The sequence below is a fragment of the Scyliorhinus torazame genome, chromosome 9 (genome assembly GCF_047496885.1).
Source record: "Scyliorhinus torazame isolate Kashiwa2021f chromosome 9, sScyTor2.1, whole genome shotgun sequence".
NCBI lineage: Eukaryota > Metazoa > Chordata > Chondrichthyes > Carcharhiniformes > Scyliorhinidae > Scyliorhinus > Scyliorhinus torazame.
Window position 1 is genome coordinate 53979476 of NC_092715.1, and position 18460 is coordinate 53997935.

The 18460-nt window shown below is 43.2% G+C and overlaps 1 protein-coding gene across 25 annotated transcripts in view; it reads right to left on the reverse strand.

Annotated features, from left to right (window-relative positions):
- The window catches only part of LOC140429207 (sorbin and SH3 domain-containing protein 2-like), a 1121994-nt gene that overhangs the window by 341543 nt on the left and 761991 nt on the right, over nucleotides 1–18460 (reverse strand). For 23 of the 25 annotated variants that reach the window (XM_072515915.1, XM_072515921.1, XM_072515920.1 and 20 more), the window contains one exon: nucleotides 13218–13313. The exons of the other annotated variants lie outside the window; for them this stretch is intronic. In XM_072515915.1, coding sequence (XP_072372016.1) covers nucleotides 13218–13313 — 96 coding nt within the window. The remainder of the gene's footprint in view (nucleotides 1–13217; nucleotides 13314–18460) is intronic. 25 annotated transcript variants of the gene reach the window in all.

Below are 18460 nucleotides of genomic sequence, written 5' to 3' on the forward strand. Positions count from 1 at the left end.
CAAAAATCTTATAACCCGCGATGTTAAGTATCCAATCCTAGAACATACAGTGCAGAGGAAGGCCATTCGGCCCATCACGTCTGCACCGACCCACTCAAGCCCTCACTTCTACCCTATCCCCGTAACCCAAGTAACCCAATAACCTCTTTTTTTGTCACGAAGGGCAATTTATCATGGCCAATCCACCTAACCTGCACGTCTTTGGATTGTGGGAGGAAACCGGAGCACCCAGAGGAAATCCACACAGACACGGGAGAAAGTGCAGACTCCGCACAGACAGTGACCCAGTGGGGAATCGAACCTGGGACCCTGGTGCTGTGAAGCCACAGTGCTATCCACTTGTGCTACCGTGCTGCCCTGTTCTTGCTTGAGCCACGTTTCTGTCAACTCACCTATGTCATATGCCCCGAGAGCAATTCCTGCTTCCAGTTCCCCAATTTTGATCACTATACTCTATGCGTTTACATACATACAACAAAACCCTGCCCTTATCTCATTCTTGCCCTTTGGGGGTGACCATTTATTTGTTCATTGTCACACTCAAGCCTTCCCTCACTTCCTTTTCCCTATTCCCCATCTTCTCTCTTTTGCCCTCACTGGTACTTCTAAAGCTAGGTCCATTAGTCAACCCATACCCCGCCTTATAAGTTTACAAATGCTTTTGAATGTGAAGGATGCTATAGAATTGTAAGGTATTTATTTTATATCTCCTAACTATTAAAATAAAAAGCATACTATTTCGTGCAAATGAATATCATCAGGTGAGAGGCAAAATGTTGCATTAACTAATTTGCTATATTGGTTTTACCGTCTGATCATTCAGGGCATTGCCCAGACTGTAACACTTCAAGAAGCAAAGAGCTGCCTGGAAGTGTCAGCATGTTGCTGTCTCATTTTGTTTCTGCCATGTTCAAAACTTCAAACTAACTCTAGATTGGAATGGGCTGGAATTGAAATGAAAATAATCTTTCAGTGGCACTGCTGTATCAATGCTGTGAGTTCAATTAGATGACTTGGAAAATCCAATTAAATTATGAATTAAAATGTGGCTGAATAGCAAATAACTGCAGTCTGATCTGAGGATGCTGCTTAAGGTGTCACTGAAACATTTTGGCATTTTGACAGTTTTGTATTAAGTTAGGGTCTTAGATAATTCTTGTGTGGGCCTTCAGCTGAGAATGGAATTTTTCTTCATGTATAAAATATGCAGGATAATTTTAATAATCATTTTACGAAGGTTGGATCAGTAAATCACTGAGTGTCTTTAAGACAGAGATGGATAGGTATTTGATCAATAAGGGGATCAGGGGTTATGGGGAGAAGGCAGGATAATGGGGATGAGAAAAATATCAGCCAAGATTGAAGGGCGGAGCAGACTCGATGGGCCGAGTGGCCCAATTCTGCTCCTATGTCTTATGGTATGGTCTTATGGAAGTTTGTGTCTTTTATGATTTGTAATTATTGGTGGGTGGACTCATGTGGAGGTGACAGGAGTCTCAGGCATCAACTGGATATTCAGCATGGGCCGCACAATGTCTCTTTTCAGGCATTTAACAGGCCAGCAGCAGGCCTCCACTCAGGAAAAAAGACCCTGGGAGCAGAGGGTCCACCAGCCCAGAGCTGTGAGTCAATGAGAAACTGGCAGTTTTCCAGTAATCAGTAGCACCACCAGGTAGACAGTGCTTGCTGAGATAATACATCCACCCAAGGCGTCTGATCTAGGAGGGACCCAGGAGCAGGTGAGCAATGGTGGGGTGAGCGATTTGGGGGTCAAGTCGCAGACACCACCATCACCATCCCTGGGTGCGTGCTGTCCCATTGACCAAAGGTAGCAGAACAGCGGTTTATAGTTCGGAGGGTATTGCCTGAGGAGTTCTCAACATTTGATTCTTGACTCCTTGAGGTCTCAAGCCATCATGTCAAACATGGACAAGGAAACCTCCTGCCGATTATGACCCACACCCACCCCTCAGCTGATGAATCAGTACACCTCCATGTTGAACACCACTTGGTGGAAGTACTGAGAGTGACAAGGGCACGGAATGTACTCCGCGAGGGGGGGGGGGGAACATGACTTCAATGTCTATCACCAAGAGTGGCTCGATAGTATCACCACATACTGAGCTGGCCAGGTGTTAAAGGCCAGAGCTGCTAGACTGGGACTGCGGCATGTGGTGAGGGAGCCACCAGGAAAAACATACTTGACTTCATCCTCAGCAATCTACCTGTCGCACTTGGAGTGACCATTGCACAGTCCTTGTGGAGATGAAGTCCCGTTTTCACATTGAGGATAACCTCCCTGAGGTCACGAACAGCAGCAGAATTACACTCAATCTACAACCTAATGGCCCGGCATAGCCCGCACTCTACCATTACCACCAAGCCAGGGGATCAACCCTGGTTCTTTTTTTTTAAATTTAGTGTACCCAATTCATTTTTTCCAATTAAGGGGCAATTTAGCGTGGCCAATCCACCTACCCTGCACATCTTTGGGTTGTGGGGGCGAAACCCACGCAAACACGGGGAGAATGTGCAAACTCCACACGGACAGTGACCCAGAGCTGGGATCGAACCTGGGACCTCGGTGCCATGAGGCAGCAGTGCTACCACTGCGCCACCGTGCTGCCCTCAACCCTGGTTCAATGAGAGTGCAGGAGAGCATGCCAGGAGCAGAACCAGGCATACTGAAAAATGAGGTGTCAACCTGGTGAAGCTACAATACAGGACTACACGCATGCCAAACAACATAAGCAGTTAGTAATAAACAGAGCTAAGAGATCCCAAAATGGGTGGATCAGATCTAAGCTCTGTTGTCCTACCGCATCCAGTCGCGAATGGTGGAGAACAATTAACTAACTGGAGAAGGAGGTTCCACAAATATCCCTATCCTCAATGATGGAGGAACCCAGCATTTCAGTGAAAAAGACAAGGCCAAAGCACTTGCAACAATCTTCAGCCAGAAGTGCCGAGTGGATGATTCATCAAGGCCTCCTCTCGAAATCCCCAGCATCACAGATGCCAGTCTTCAACCAATTCAATTCACTCCACATTAAAATATGGTTGAAGGCACTGGACACTGTAAAGGCTACGTGCCCTGACAACATTCCAGCAATAATCCTGAAGGTGAGTGCTCCAGAACTTGTCACATGCCGTTCCAGTACAGTGACAACACTGGCATTTATCCGGCAATGTGGAAAATTGTCCAAGTAAGTCCTGTGCACAAAAACCAGAACAGGTCCAACCCACATAATTCCCACGTCAGAATTCCCACTTACTCAGCGACAACCTGGTCAATGATGCTCACTTTGGGTTCCACCAGCGTCACTCAGCTCCTGACCTCAATGTCCGAACACGGAAAAAAGAGTTGAACTCCAGAGGTGAGGTGAGAGTAACTTTCCTCAACATCAATGCAGCATTTTTGCAAGTGTAGTTACAAAGATCATCCTAGCAAATGTGGAGTCAATGGGAATCAGAGAGAAAACTTCACAAAAGGAAGATGGTTGTTGCGTTGGAGGTCAATGATCTCAGTTCCAGGACATCACAGCAGGCTAGTTTCCTAGGGTCAACCATCTTCAGCTGCTTCATCAGTGACCTCCCTTCCATCATAAAGTCAGATGTGGGATGTTCGCTGATGATTTAGATGTGGGGTTCTTCATTGATAATTGCACAATGTTCAGCACCATTGCGACTCCTCAGGTCCTGAAGCAGTCCATGTCCAAATACAACAATACCTGGACAATATCCAGGCTTAGGACAAGGGGCAAGTAATATTTGTGCCACACAGGTGCCAGCCAGGTAATGATCATTTCCAACAATAAGGAATTTAACTACCTTCCCTTGATATTCATTGGCATTACCATTGCTGAATTCCCCACTATCAACATCCTGGGGGTTACCATTGACCATAACAGATGTGGACGAGCCATATAAATACTGTGGCTACCAGGGCAAGTCAAAGGCTCAGAATCCTGCGGTGAGTAACTCACCTCCTGACCCCCCAAAGCCTGTCCACCATCTACAAGGCACATGTCAGGAGTGTGATGGAATACTCCCCAGTTGCCTGGATAAGGGCAGGTCCAATAACACTCAAGAGGCTCGACATGATCCAGGACAAAGCAGCCCGCTTGATTGCTCCCCCTTCCACCACTCTCAAGATTCACTCCCTCCACCACCGACGCACAGTAGCAGCTGTGTGTACCATCTGCATGCAGCACTGCAGGAACTCACAATGCTCCTTCGACAGCACCTTCCAAACCCACAACCTTTACCATCTAGATAGATAAGAGCAGCCTTGGGAACACCTCGGTGCTTGGAAACACCACTACCAAAATCATCATTATTTGCCTGATAAAACATTCTGAACTTCGAGAATGAGTCCAAAAACATTTATTCGCATATACACATCTTAAACGTTGTATTTTTGACACCAATGTAAAATACAAAATGTAAGGCTTTTCAAAAGCAAATTAAATTAACTCAATATTATACAGCGTACGATGACATACTTTAAAAGCACATTTTATTATAGTTCAAGTGCAATTGCACCCTGAGGATGACTATAAAATAGTTATTGTTTTAGTTAATAATTTACAAAATTGTATGAGTTCATAAATAATTTCATTAACGATTTTGAAATTATGAGTCACTATAAGCCGTCAATGGAAACAATTAGCTCATAAAATATTTATTACTGTTGACATCTCATAATTACATCACTTGCATCAACTGAATTCTCAATCCAAAACCTGCGTCAAGTCATTACTCAGCTCAAGCCCACAGTATAGATGTAATTTGGCAGGTTTGTAGCCAAATAAAGTTTGATATTGGGATTAATAGTAAGTGGAGATAATACCTTAAAGTGAAGTTCAAATGAAGTCATTTTTAAAAAAATATATTGATTTTCACATATTAACAAAATAGTTCTTCGAACAACAGTTTCAGATAGCTTTTTCCACATTTGTTTTCCACCCCTGTGCTTATGTCTCAAGTCAACAACCACTCAACAATGGAGAGAACAGGGAAATGTTTCACTGATGCTGCTTCTGAGTGAGGTTTTTAAGAAGTGCACCAAATACCCGGCTTCTGTAGAGGATTGCCTTTCCTCTAATCCTTTACTAGTCCAGGTACTTATCATATGGTTTGCTATGAACATTATACTCTTCTGTGGCACAGGGAAGGGAAACACCAAAATCTTGCTCCACCAAGTCACTGCAGGTTTTTGCACCTTGGTAGATTTTAGGGACTGCATATGGTAGTGGCAGGGAGGTCTTGTGGTGCAGTGGGGAATGTCCCTGCCTTTGAACCTAAAGTTCTAGGTTTGAGTCCCACCCCAAGACTTGATGGCCAAGGAACATAACTCGGACAACCCAGGCTGAGTATTATAAGGGTTGTTCCTGCTGATTCCCTTATTTACCCTTGCATTATTTTTTACCCTTATCATTTTTGACTCATGGATGCTTAATCGACATGTATCTTTCAGACAAGCAGCAAAGGGAATGAGGAATTCAAGAAGTTGCAACACGGCATTTGGTGCTGCTAGCTTTGGACAGCAGAACCCAGATTTTCTGGCTCCCAAGAGAAAGAGTGGGACTCAGTTTGATTGGTTGGCTTGTGGTCAATGAATTGGCCAAAAGGCTGAATTCTGCTCGGTAACAGATTGGATCCTGCCCGAGTAGGATGATTTCCAGAGACCGAAGGACAGCAGAGTTGAAACCTGGAGACAGAGTGACAAGGACCTGCTCCTTCTCCTCTCTCTCTAACTCACGTCCTTTCTGGAGAGAATCGATTTCTGTACCTACAGAGAACTTGAATGAATGAATCTGCTTGAATCCATTACAGGCGGCCAGAGACCTGGATCTGAAAGCTTACTTTGAAAGAAGGTGTGCTTAAAGACAACCATCTGAAACAAAGACTCTTGAATCTGCTGGGAAACTATCACAGGCTGCCAACAGAGATATGAAAGCTTATTTTGAAGGAAGGTCTATTTCAAGACAACCTCTGAAACAAAGACACTTTTTCCTGTTACTTATTATTTTCATCCTTCCCCTTCCCTCTGAGTTTGTCTGTCATGTGTGTGTGTGTATTAGCTTAAAAAAAGGCGTATAGCCTGGCGCCACTGTTGGCTTCCAAACATAGGAAGCAGCACAAAGCAGAAGAAGATCATTCCTGGATTTGTGAAATACCTTCTGTGATTTTACCCATGCAGCGATGCCAGACTATTCAGAGTTCAGGACTGCATGCACTGCTGGATACAACTTAAATTGCTTGGCTGTTCAGTTAATGGAGAGAGGCAATGGGGTGGAAAATATGTCTGGGGAGTGCAGTTATTTGGCACATTTCCGTGACATATTCAGGATAGACGCTGACCAAGCAGATGAGAGAAAGCAGCCGAGAAGAAAAAAAAGGAACCAAAGACAACCATCTTTTGAAAAAAGTCCTCCAAATACACACGCATTGAGGGGGTGGCAGGGAGTTTCACAATGTTCTGGAAGCATTATGATTTGGGGATGTGACATTGTGGTCAAAGCTAAGTCAAGAAATTTGTGGGACTGCGCTATCGTATATTCTAAGAACCTTATGCACAGCAGCCTGTCCAATGAAGCAGCAGTCTCAATAAACAGGGTCAGCACCTGCTAGCAGCACCAAGCAGCGATTTACTGTGCAATTTTGGTATGCAGTGCAAGCTGCAAAACAAATAGCTGGCTTGAAAACCAGACATTGCAAAGGTTTCCTTTCAAGCAACGCAATAAACAGTTTGCAGTAGAAACAGCCAAAACAATTCACTTCCTGCTGCTGCGCTGGACTATTGGAGAAAGGCTTCAGGGCAGTCTCCTGAACCCATTCGAAGTATAAAGATAAGTAGGAAGATATCAAACTTGACAAAACTTAAAATGGTGAGGGGCTGTTTAGCACACTGGGCTAAATCGCTGGCTTTTAAAGCAGACCAAGGCAGGCCAGCAACATGGTTCAATTCCCGTAACAGCCTCCCTGAACAGGTGCCGGAATGTGGCGACTCGGGGCTTTTCACAGTAACTTCATTGAAGCCTACTTGTGACAATAAGCCATTTTCATGTAGTTGTGCGTGACAAAATGGTCGGTTTTGCTGAATCATGCTTACATGAGAGGTATACTACAGCACAGGCTGGGTAATGAATGTTTAGCATGACCGAGAATCCTCCTGTACAGTGATGTTAAGCAAGTAAGTGGATGTTCCGTTCTACACATGGAACAATCTTTTAAAGCTATTCACACAGAGAACTGTTGCAAATCAATCTATTGGGGTGATGCCACAGTTCGTCAACAACTGGATTATCATTGCATCCAGTGACAATCGGGATGGGACAAGGTGAACTAGTTGGTCATAAGAATTATTAGGCGAAGCAAGACCCATAGAATCTCTACAGTGCAGAAGGAGGCCATTTAGCCCATCGAGTCTTCACCGACCCTCCGAAAGAGCACCCTGCCAAGGTCCACTCCACAGACTATCCCTGTAACCCCACCTACCCTTTAGACACTGAAGGGCAATTTAATGTGGTCAATCCATCTAACCTGCACATCTTTGGACACTAAGGGGACAATATTTTTTTAGCATGGCAAATCCACCTAATCATGCTGCTATGCTTGTTCTGTTGTAATATGCAACATCCCCATCAAACTGTTAACAAATTATTTGTTTGCAATATCTTAGTTGACTGCTTGCAGGACAAGGTGATGTATAAGGGTAGCAATGCATTCTACTGACCCCATTTGAGAAGGCCAAAACTTGACATACTTTGGCAGCAGAATATCAGAATGTGAAGAATCCCAGGAAGCTGGAATGAAATGCCGAATGAGCCTCCAACATACTCTTTACTTCCAAGAGTCTTAGGAAAGTAGAATTATTGTCACAAACAATCCACAAGCACAGAGGAGATGCAACAAGGGACCACACAATAAATTAAGTAAATGTGCTGCACTTGTGATAAGCGGTTATGTTATTTGCTTGAATAAAGAAGAAACCTATATCTGACAAACTGCACATGGTTAATAAGGATAATCCATCAACGGCGATGTTGAGTTTGTTGATGGGGACTGAACAATCAAGAAATGAGGCAGCTCTCATTGGAAGGCAGGGTAAGATAAAGTCATGTTTCCTAGCTTTCCGTGCTGAATTTGTCGTTCTGTAGCTCATACCTCATAGCCATTTTCATTATCCTGCACTTCAGACTTTTGACATCCTGTTAATCAAACTGTAAGGCAAGGATTATTTGTAGGATGAAGTTTTATGGAACATGTCATTGAAAAGAACTATTTATGAATTCAAGGGAAGCTTTACTGCCATGCACCTTTTGACTGTTCAACATGTCTGAATCCAAACTGGTGCACGTAGGTCCCAATGGTGTGCTTGATAATTATTCTGATTATAGCAGATCTCTGGGCGGCATGGTGGCACAGTGGTTAGCACTGCTGCCTATAGGGCTGAGGACCCGTGTTCGACCCCTGCCCTGGGTCACTGTCTGCACAGTCTCCCGTGTCTGAGTGAATGTCAATGCCACAACCCAAAGATGTACAGGGTAAATGTAGGCTAAATTGTCCCTTAATTGGAAAAAAAATAATTGGAGACTCTAAATTTATACAAAAAAAAATAGCAGATCTCTAATTGCGCCAATGTATCCTTTCTGTCTGGTGGTTCAAACAGAAGACAGCATTTGTCCGAGAGAAGCCATCCATCCTTCTCACATAAAAGCGATACAGATCGAGAAACAGGCATCCTGGAGACCAGCAAAATATGCTGGTGGTCAGAATAAAGACCCTTACATAGAATTTTTTAGATTAACATAGAATTTACAGTGCAGTCGGAGGCCATTCGGCCCGTCGAGTCTGCACCGGCTCTTGGAAAGAGCACCCTACCCAAGGTCAGCACCTCCACCCTATCCCCATAACCTAGTAACGCCACCCAACACTAAGGGTAATTTTGGACACTAATTGCAATTTATCATGGCCAATCCACCTAACCTGCCCATCTTTGGACTGGGGGAGGAAACCGGAGCACCCAGAGGAAACCCACGCACACACGGGGAGGATGTGCAGACTCCGCACAGACAGTGACCCAAGCCGGAATCGAACCTGGGACCCTGGAGCAGTGAAGCAATTGTGCTATCCACAATGCTACCGTGCTGCTTACGTTTCATACACTGTGCAGAGGGGATAGCTGGATGACAAACAGATGCAACCAATAACACCCTGCACTCTTGGAAAGCCTGCAGATCTATAGCTCACTATTGCTAATCAGTGGTTAAAAAAAACTGAGTTGAGTGAATAGTCCATCAATGGTTTCCTTGACAAAGCTGTCAATGGCAAAACGTTGACACCATGAATGCTACCAATACTCGTGTGGAAAAAAGCCAAAAGAATAAAACAAACGTGCCTTTGACAGCCCTTGGCCTAATTTCGACTCTTCACCATTCTTCAAATCCACCCCCTAAGGTATTTATCCCCATTCATTTCTACACAGCTGTCCTTGGGATGTTAGCCCTACACATTGGGTGATGTGCGGTGGGTAGTGACACTTTGTCATTACGGCGTCTGTTCGAGTACACAGAGGGAGAATTCAGAATGTCCAATTCACCTAACAAGCACGTCTTTCGGGACTTGTGTGAGGAAACCGGAGCACCCGGAGGAAACCCACGCAGACACGGGGAGAACTCCGCACAGACTGTGACCAAGCCAGGAAGAGAACCCGGGTCCCTGGTTCTGTGAAGCAACAGTGCTAACCACTGTGCTACCATGCCGCCCCTTAGTAGTGATACTTTGTAACTTCAAGGATAGAAATTAGAAAACTCCCGTTTGATAGTGAACACGTGGAACAATCAAAGAATGTAACTTTGATTCATGATCAAGTGCCAGCTTTCATTGGGAGCTGGATCAATAGCTACGAAGAAGCAGGATTGAAACGTGGGAGACCAGCTGATTGTATTTCCTCTGCTAAGTTTGAAAAGCAAGTTCTTGTTGTCTAAAATGTGAAATCACCAGGTTGTGTGAAAGTGAAGCCGACAATAGTATAATCGTACAGGGACTCAGTATGGAGACAGTTACATGGGCTGAACGGTCCTTCCTCACGCTTGATTCTCGTAACATGCAACATTTTCCTGCTCAGTCAGCTGCAATGCTACTGGGTCATGCAATCGAAAGTCCATTGTTGCAAAAAAAATGTAAGTTTTGACTCAACTTTGTGAAAGCTCCCTTCAATACAAGCAAATAGTTTGCAGAAACTCCTGCTCAATTTGAGGGTTCAGCAACGCACATACAATATGGAACATAGTGGCAGTAATTACCTTTGAGCACATAGAACCATAGAATCCCTACAGTGCAGAAGGAGACCAATGGCCCATCGAGTCTGCACTGACTCTCTGAAAGAGAATCCTACCTAGGCCCACTCCCCCACCCCATCCCTGGAAGCTCACCTAACCTGCATATCTTTGGGCACTAAAGGGCAATTGAGCATGGTCAATCCACCTAACCTGCACACGTTTGGACTGTGGGAGGAAACCAAAGCACCCGGAGGAAACCCATGCAGACACAAGGAGAACAGGCAAATTCCACACAGTGACCCAAGGCCGGAAGCGAATCCGGGTCCCTGACACTGTGAGCAGCAGTGCTAACCACTGTGCCACCCTTGATTTTCATTCACAAACTTCACATCTTCATTCACAAGCCACTCTTCAAACTACTATTAGGAAAATAGGAAAAGGAGGTCATTTAGCCGGTCAAGTCCATGTACCTTTCAGTGAGATAATGGCTGATCTCTGGCCGAAATTCAGATGCAAGCCTTTGCCTCGGTCCTGTTTTTATCTTTGATTAATAAAAGCCTATCAGGTCCTTCCAGCGATGGCCACATCCCATCAATGATTTTGTTCAAATCAATCTAACACCAACTTCTGTTTATGGAAGAGAGTTCTAAACACTTCCATCGCAGTTTACATGTGGAAATATTTCCAGGCTTGACTCCTGAAGGGCCTCGCTCTGCCTTTTGGCTATGTCCTGCGTCCAAGACTCCTTAAACCGGCAAAACAGTTTGCCTCTCTCTCTCCTGCAAGTTCCCTTTAATACCTTCTAAATATTGGTTAAATCACTCCTTAACATTCTAAGAGGAGAAGAAAATCCTAGTTTGTATAGTCTCTCTTTGTATTTTAAGGGAGGGCTGGTATCATTTTAGTAAACCTACATTCCACTCCTTCTAAAGCCAAAAGCTCCTCCCCTTGCCACTGTGTAAACACTATGCACATTTGACATTGAATATTAGTGCTCTAATATTCAATATGGCCCATATAAATCTCTGATGAATTCCCAGGCATTACTTTCCTGTACACCATACTTTAGTTATTACTGTAATACAGAAACTTCATGTTATTCACATTATTCCAACCACATATTGAAATCCTGAATATTCCAGGTGTAAGCTACAGCCTTGACCCCAGTTGCACTGTTTTGCTATCAATCCCACAATTCCTAAAATGACAGCTAGTTACATTCACAACTTAATATTTCTCTATGTGACTTGCTGAAGTATAAATTAAACATATGCCTGATCCAAACACCACGATATAGAATTCCTGATCCAGCAGAATACCGAGCTGTACAAGCCTGATCAAGTGTAAAACCTTTTCCTAATTACTGTACCCACATTTTCATTGCTCAGCAGGCCGTTTAAATTTAGTGAAGCCTATGCTAGCAATCCCTTGTACATTGAACAAAACATGAACCTCGACATCAGTTGCAACACAGGCAATTAATTGGGCTGAGGTGGAGTATAATTCTTTTCTTTTTAAGCTTTCTATCAAAATTCTGATGCAGGCGCAGAATGAATTGGCAAATAGTTGTGAGTTTCTCAGAATTCAGCAGCACTTGTTAGCGAGGGTCATTCTTTTAAATTAAATTGACTGAGACAACAAAACAGCTAGCTGCTCACCCGGTACATTTATTCTGGGAGTCTGCATTAAGCTTTGACTGTAATTCGATTTTGATGGGAAGAAGCACTCGACTAATTTAAATACTGCATGCTGTCCGGTGTTGGGTCTTTTGGATCTGGTGTTGATGAGGACATCAGGTTGAACCCCTTTCAGATTTAGAAAAACATTTCTCCTACTTAAAAAACACAGTACACAACGGCAAAGGGACAGAATCTCCCTCTGTACACGTACATTTTTTAATCACATCCAGGTTGCCAAGTCTGGTCGATTGCATTCCTGATGATTACCTCACGATACCACTCATCTCGTCAACCAGCCTTTATACTCCCAATACTCTTGTAACTAATGTATGAAAGTGCTCAGATAAATGATTTTAAAAAACAAAAGTGGTAGAAATTTGAGTGTAAATATGGTGCAATGCTTACCGATTTAGAAGTGGGGCGGCCTCTGACCAATCTACAAAGGTCTTCTGCTCATTGCTAAATCTACTGGGCCCAGCAGGTGGTGGTGTGGGCCTGTAAAACTAGAGGCCTGTTCAAACGCATGTCCACATCCAAAGGGCCAAACTTTGTGCGTCATGGCTCAAAACTTGATGGGCTCTCCCATAAAATTGTATCCAGTTCACTTCTTGAAAGAGAATCTAGAGGAGGCATTCTAATTCAGGCCTTCTGTAGGCCCCAAAATGTAAGAGGAAACTAAGTGGATCGCTTACCCCTCAGAGATGGCCCAACAGCTCCCGTTGGGAGTTGTAAAGTTAGGCCGCTCTGCGGCAGAGGAGATCTTTCAATGCTGGGTCACAGCAGCACAGTTTCCTTGCCTTCATCAGGGCATTTCCTGATGGAACACATTTACAGGTGCCAGTATACATTTGTGTGTTAGTGACCCCATACAATTTGGAACAAAGTTTACAGCAGACACATGCCAGCCCGAACATTCACTCTGCCAGTGGAGTGCGCCTTCTGGAAGTTTGGGCCTGTCGGATTTAGAAAAGAAAATGTAGATGCTCATTTAAAGTTTTGGAGCTGAGATTTACATTCTGACACTTTTGAAATGCAGAGAGCTTTTGTTTGAAATGAAATCACCAATACTGAAACTTGTAATGTTCTGGAAACACAAGAAATACAGGAACAAATACATTTTTAGTTCTTGAGGTTAATAATGCTGCAGAAACAATCACTGCAGGAATAATCACACAATTCATATTGATACCAACCAAGCAGAAGCAATTCAGCAGTTTAAGTTAGGGGTGTTAAGTGTTAATGTTAATACCTGCAACCAGCAACAAGTTGGGAGAACTTTGCACTCTCTTCACAGAGGCTAATTTAACAGATGTAGCAGAACGTTTGCGAGCATAGCCACCGCTGTCTGAAAACAGAGAACCACACAAATGCAGAGGATGCATATCAGGCAGAGCATATTGTGAGCAAGCATGTGCAACATTCTGTGGTAGAATATTTCAACCAAACTAAACCAAACTAAGCACATTATTCATATGCAACGACGTCGCTCTGTCTTGTTAAAAAGAAAACAGAGGTAAATAGCAATGCAAATCTGGGAGAAGCGCACTTTTATCAAATCCCAATTTTAGACAAGCCATCCTTCTCAGCCCAGCAAGTTATTAGGAGAATCAGGGTGCAGTGCAATGCATGGGAGACGGGCAGGTGAAGGGAAGAAAGGGAAATTAGCTTGGATGAGTGAAGACGGTATTCCCTGAAAATAAAGGCCTCCATTCACAATTTGAACCCATGGGATGGGGTGATAGCACATTGTAGCAAACTACTGGATCACGGAGTGGGAGGCTCGGCCCATGCCGGCACTTTCACAGCTCACCTCAGCTGTGTTGGTGCAGGGAGCTGCCTGCCAAGACCCTAATGCTTCCAAATGCCAGGGGGAATGGTAGGATACCTGTCGGCCAGCTCCAACACTCCTCTTAGTAACAGCCGTTCAGCAACATTTAGAGGCTGGATGACCTAGTAACGGATTAAGAAGCTAAACTAGGGAGAAACAGGGCAAGAGTAACTCCAAACTATCATATGAAAGAAATAGCAGCTATAAATCAATTAATACACCCATTGTTATGATCTCAGTAGAGGTCAGTATTACGTTTTTTTTAAGAATCTGGACCCCAGTAATTTTGCAAAAGAATGAAGCTACAAGATTCATGCAAAAAATCAAAGAACATGAATACTAATAATTACATGTTTTCTTAAATAGTCGGTTATGTTAAAGATATTAACCCCCACACACACAAAAAACTGAAATCAGAGACTTAACAGAAATTGAAAAATAACCCATTTGGTCAGAGTATTGTTTCACAGATTTGTATAAGGGCTGATATTTCTTGGACCCTCGTGCTTACTTCTGGCAAGGTTTCCCTTCAAATCCCCTCTGATCAGCCCATGTTGTAGACACTCTGAGCTAGCATCTTAAGCAGAGCCACCTCAGGTTAGAACTCTTCTGATTCTAATGTTATTTAACTCTGGAGTTTGGCACCTAAAACGCACTCTCTCTCTTCTGACGTTGGCTATCCCGGAAGTCAAACTCATTCTTAGGAATCCTTCAGTTAACATAGAATCCAAACAATCCCTACAGTGCAGAAGAAGGCCATTGGGCCCATCGAGTCTGCACAGACCCTCCGAAAGAGCACCCTACCTTGGCCCACTCCCCCGCTAACAACTACTGCTCGAGCCCACCATATACTCACCCTTAAATTGACTCATTGTTGACCCTTTGTTATTATATTGTTTATCTCTCGGGCAACTTGGTCACACAATCATTTATCAGAAATCAACTCTGAGAGAAACCCAATTTTTAAAGGGACAAATTCCCCCAACATCGTTGGGGGTTTCCCTCATCTCAGATCTGGGTCTGTCATAGACTAATTTTAAAAAAATATATTTTATTCCAAACATTGTCAAAGTCTTACATACACGGAGATTGATTACGGTGATGAGTCAACAACTCCATTATTGTTTCATCATGCAATTACCGGGATGCTAGAAAGCAAGGTTTCCCTTCAAATCCCCTCTGATCAGCCCATGTTGTAGACACTCTGAGCTAGCATCTTAAGCAGAGCCACCTCAGGTTAGAACTCTTCTGATTCTAATGTTATTTAACTCTGGAGTTTGGCACCTAAAACGCACTCTCTCTCTTCTGACGATGCCGAGGTCTTAAGGTCGAGTTACTAAGCTCATAGAAGTATATGAATTTGAAGTTATGGACTTAGTTTAGTGAATCATTGGAGGTTGGTGAAGCACATAGGTGCGTACGTAAAAGTAGGAATATTGACATGTTTTTCAGAGAATTTACAGTGCAGAAGGAGGCCATTCGGCCCATCGAGTCTGCACCGGCTCTTGGAAAGAGCACCCTATCCAAGGCCACACCTCCACCCTATCCCCATAACCCAGTAACCCCACCCAACACAAAGGGCAATTTTGGACACTAAGGGCAATTTAGCATGGCCAATCCACCTAACCTGCAATTCTTTGGACTGTGGGAGGAAACCGGAACACCCGGAGGAAACCCACGCACACACGGGAGAACGTGCAGACTCCGCACAGACAGCGACTCAAGCCGGGAATCGAACTTAGGACCCTGGAGCTGTGAAGCAATTGTTAATTATTCAGGCTCCTAATTCCGAAACATTTATGGATCTGGAACTTTCCAAAAATCATTTCTGCTCACTGAAGGTGCTTTTGCGAACATTACTTTGCAGTTAACTTGGGAACAATCTTCCACGTATTGGTGTGTAGGTACTCTTCAGTAATTTGTACAGATCGGAATAAAGAAATTTAGCAGACTACTGAATTTCAAGAGTTTTAAATTATTACAACCACAATGAATGTCACACAACACTGCTGCCAATTAGATTTCTGACAATTTTCTCCTTTAATAGCTGACAGAGAAAAAAAAACATGCTTACAGCTTCAGCGAAATCCTTCGCTTTAGCCATTTCAGAGGGAAGGTGTAACACTCATGTCGCATAAACAGGTTTAGATAATTGCTATTCTCAATAAGAGGCGGTAACCTTTGATCCTGCAGATCGGCAGTACCAACAGAAAGTCAGCCAAATCTTACATTTCATAGATTATCATAGAATTTACAGTGCAGAAGGAGACCATTCGGCCCATCGAGTCTGCACCGGCTCTTGGAAAGAGCCCCCTACCCAAGGTCAACACCTCCACCCTATCCCCATAACCCAGTAACCCCACCCAACACTAAGGGCAATTTTGGACACTAAGGGCAATTTATCATGGCCAATCCACCTAACCTGCACATCTTTGGACTGTCATGTTTTAAAACAATATATTATAAGCTCTGTCAAGTGGAAGTTAGGTTTGACTCCATTCCAAGCATCTCAAATTGTTATGCGCCCAAGCGCATTTGCTAACCCTGTTAGGCCCATCACCTCTTTGGCAATAATTCGAGTAACCTCTTCCTCTACCTTTGCATGCCTCTTTGCAAAAGTGCATCACTAGTGACAAAGTTGTGGGAGTGGCATAATTTAGGATTCTTATTAGATCCACAAAAGGTTAGAGAACTTCAAGTGAAAAAATGTAAATGCAGAACGTATTTTCAAAAATGCTTATTTTAACTACTTCAATTATGATATTTAAAAAGGAATGAGATAGAAATTTGGAAAAACATTAAAGGGCAATTGAAAGTGGCATTAGAATAGGTAGCTCTCATGTGGAGCTCGCACAAGTACAATGGCCCATATAGTTCATCCTGTGTTGACCTTTCAAGGATTGTGTTAACTCATGGAGTGCCTCTCCACTCTCTGGGGCATTCTGTTAGCACGGCTAAGATCTTGAAGGTTACCAACCTCGGAATAAGGAATTCAATTGCTTCTTACCACTTTCAGATAGCATTCAATGTTAAAAGATCTAGCAGTTCCCATACCTGTAACAGCATCATTTCCATTTTAGTAACAAAACAGTGAGTTTTCCATTTCTGCTATATCACGCTTGTCATAGAAATTTCAGCAAATTATTTAGCGAATTAGGGTCAAACTCTTCCTCAACACAAACTATTAAAACGGCTAGGCAACCCAACTTTCTTTTGAAAATAGGGTCCTTGATTAGTATCAGTACAGACATTCCAATTTCATCCAGCTGTTACTGCAAATAACAGAATTATTTTCAGTACTATATCCAGCTGAAGGTTTCCAAATATTTGCCCAATTATCTGCAATCATAGCGGATATAATTAACAGATCATACCTTTCATGTACAGTACAGTTTTAGCATGGTATAACACTGTACAAGACCAAGAGCCTTTGGTAAGATTTTGGGAAACAATTCATTTAAAATAGTTGTAAATATTGTTATAGTAGTTCCATATTAATTAGCATAATTTGTTAATTGAAAATAACATTGTGAAAAGTTTAATTGCTGAAAAGAGGGACCTGTTGCCAAAGTTTATTTGCCTTGCGCGCATTAGGACAAATGCAAGAATACTGAATTTCAAACAATCACAATAATTTATACAAGAAAAAAATATCTGTAGAGTTGGTTGGTGAGTTAACTTTGAATGGCTGAGGTATAGCCAAGGAGGAGACAATGGACAGCATCGCCAAGCTTCTGAATAATTCAAGAAGGCACAAGTATTGAACATATTCCTTTTGTTTGATGAGAACAGGTGCCTATGTATGAATGCATGCCGCTTTTAGCAAGCATAAATGAGCTACATAACGAGCTCAACTGATTATCTTAAATTGGTTGTTAGTGTAGCTATTAGCGCACTCAACATCTCAAGGGGATTTCAGGATGGGCAATAAATGCTGGCCTAGCCAGTGAAACACACACCCTGTTAATTAATAAAACAAAACACTGTTCAACAAATGTTTGATAGAAGCTTTTCTCCTGTAGTATCGATTGTTGTGATCTGTTGAAATTTAGCATTCTTGCATTTGACCTGATGAGTGCAAGACAAAAAGCTTTGGCAGCATGTCTCTCTTTTCAGCAATATTCAGGTTTTCTAGTACCAAGTGACTATGTTCATGAACTGTTGGTACCACTGCTCCACGAGGCCAAAAATGTATATTTTTAAAATTTCCAGAATGCTACAGCTCAAGTAATCAAGCAAGCGAGGGGAAAGTAAAAGGAAATGTGAGTTTCCAGTTCAATTTCAAGATCAGATTGTTCAGTAACTCAACAATAATATATATGGGTAGAATTTTAAAAATGGAAAAGTGTCAGGTTCGGACTGAAAATCGGCATATTTTTCCCCAGAGCAACAGCAAGTTCTTATCTCCAGATCTTCTGACACCTGGTCCAAAATAAGCAGGGTGGTGTGTTTTGTGCCTCATAAAGCCAGCAAACCCCGCTCTACAGAGATTGGGGAGCCCTTTTTAGAGGGCGCCCTTATCTCAAAAGTGAAAGCAAAGGCCCCTGCGTCCCCCAACACCAGTGCTGACATCGGGGCTTCAGCACCCCTGCCCCCCCCCACCCCCCCCATCGCCGGCATTCCCACATGGTGGGACCTCCTCCCACATTGGGGTTCCCTTGAAG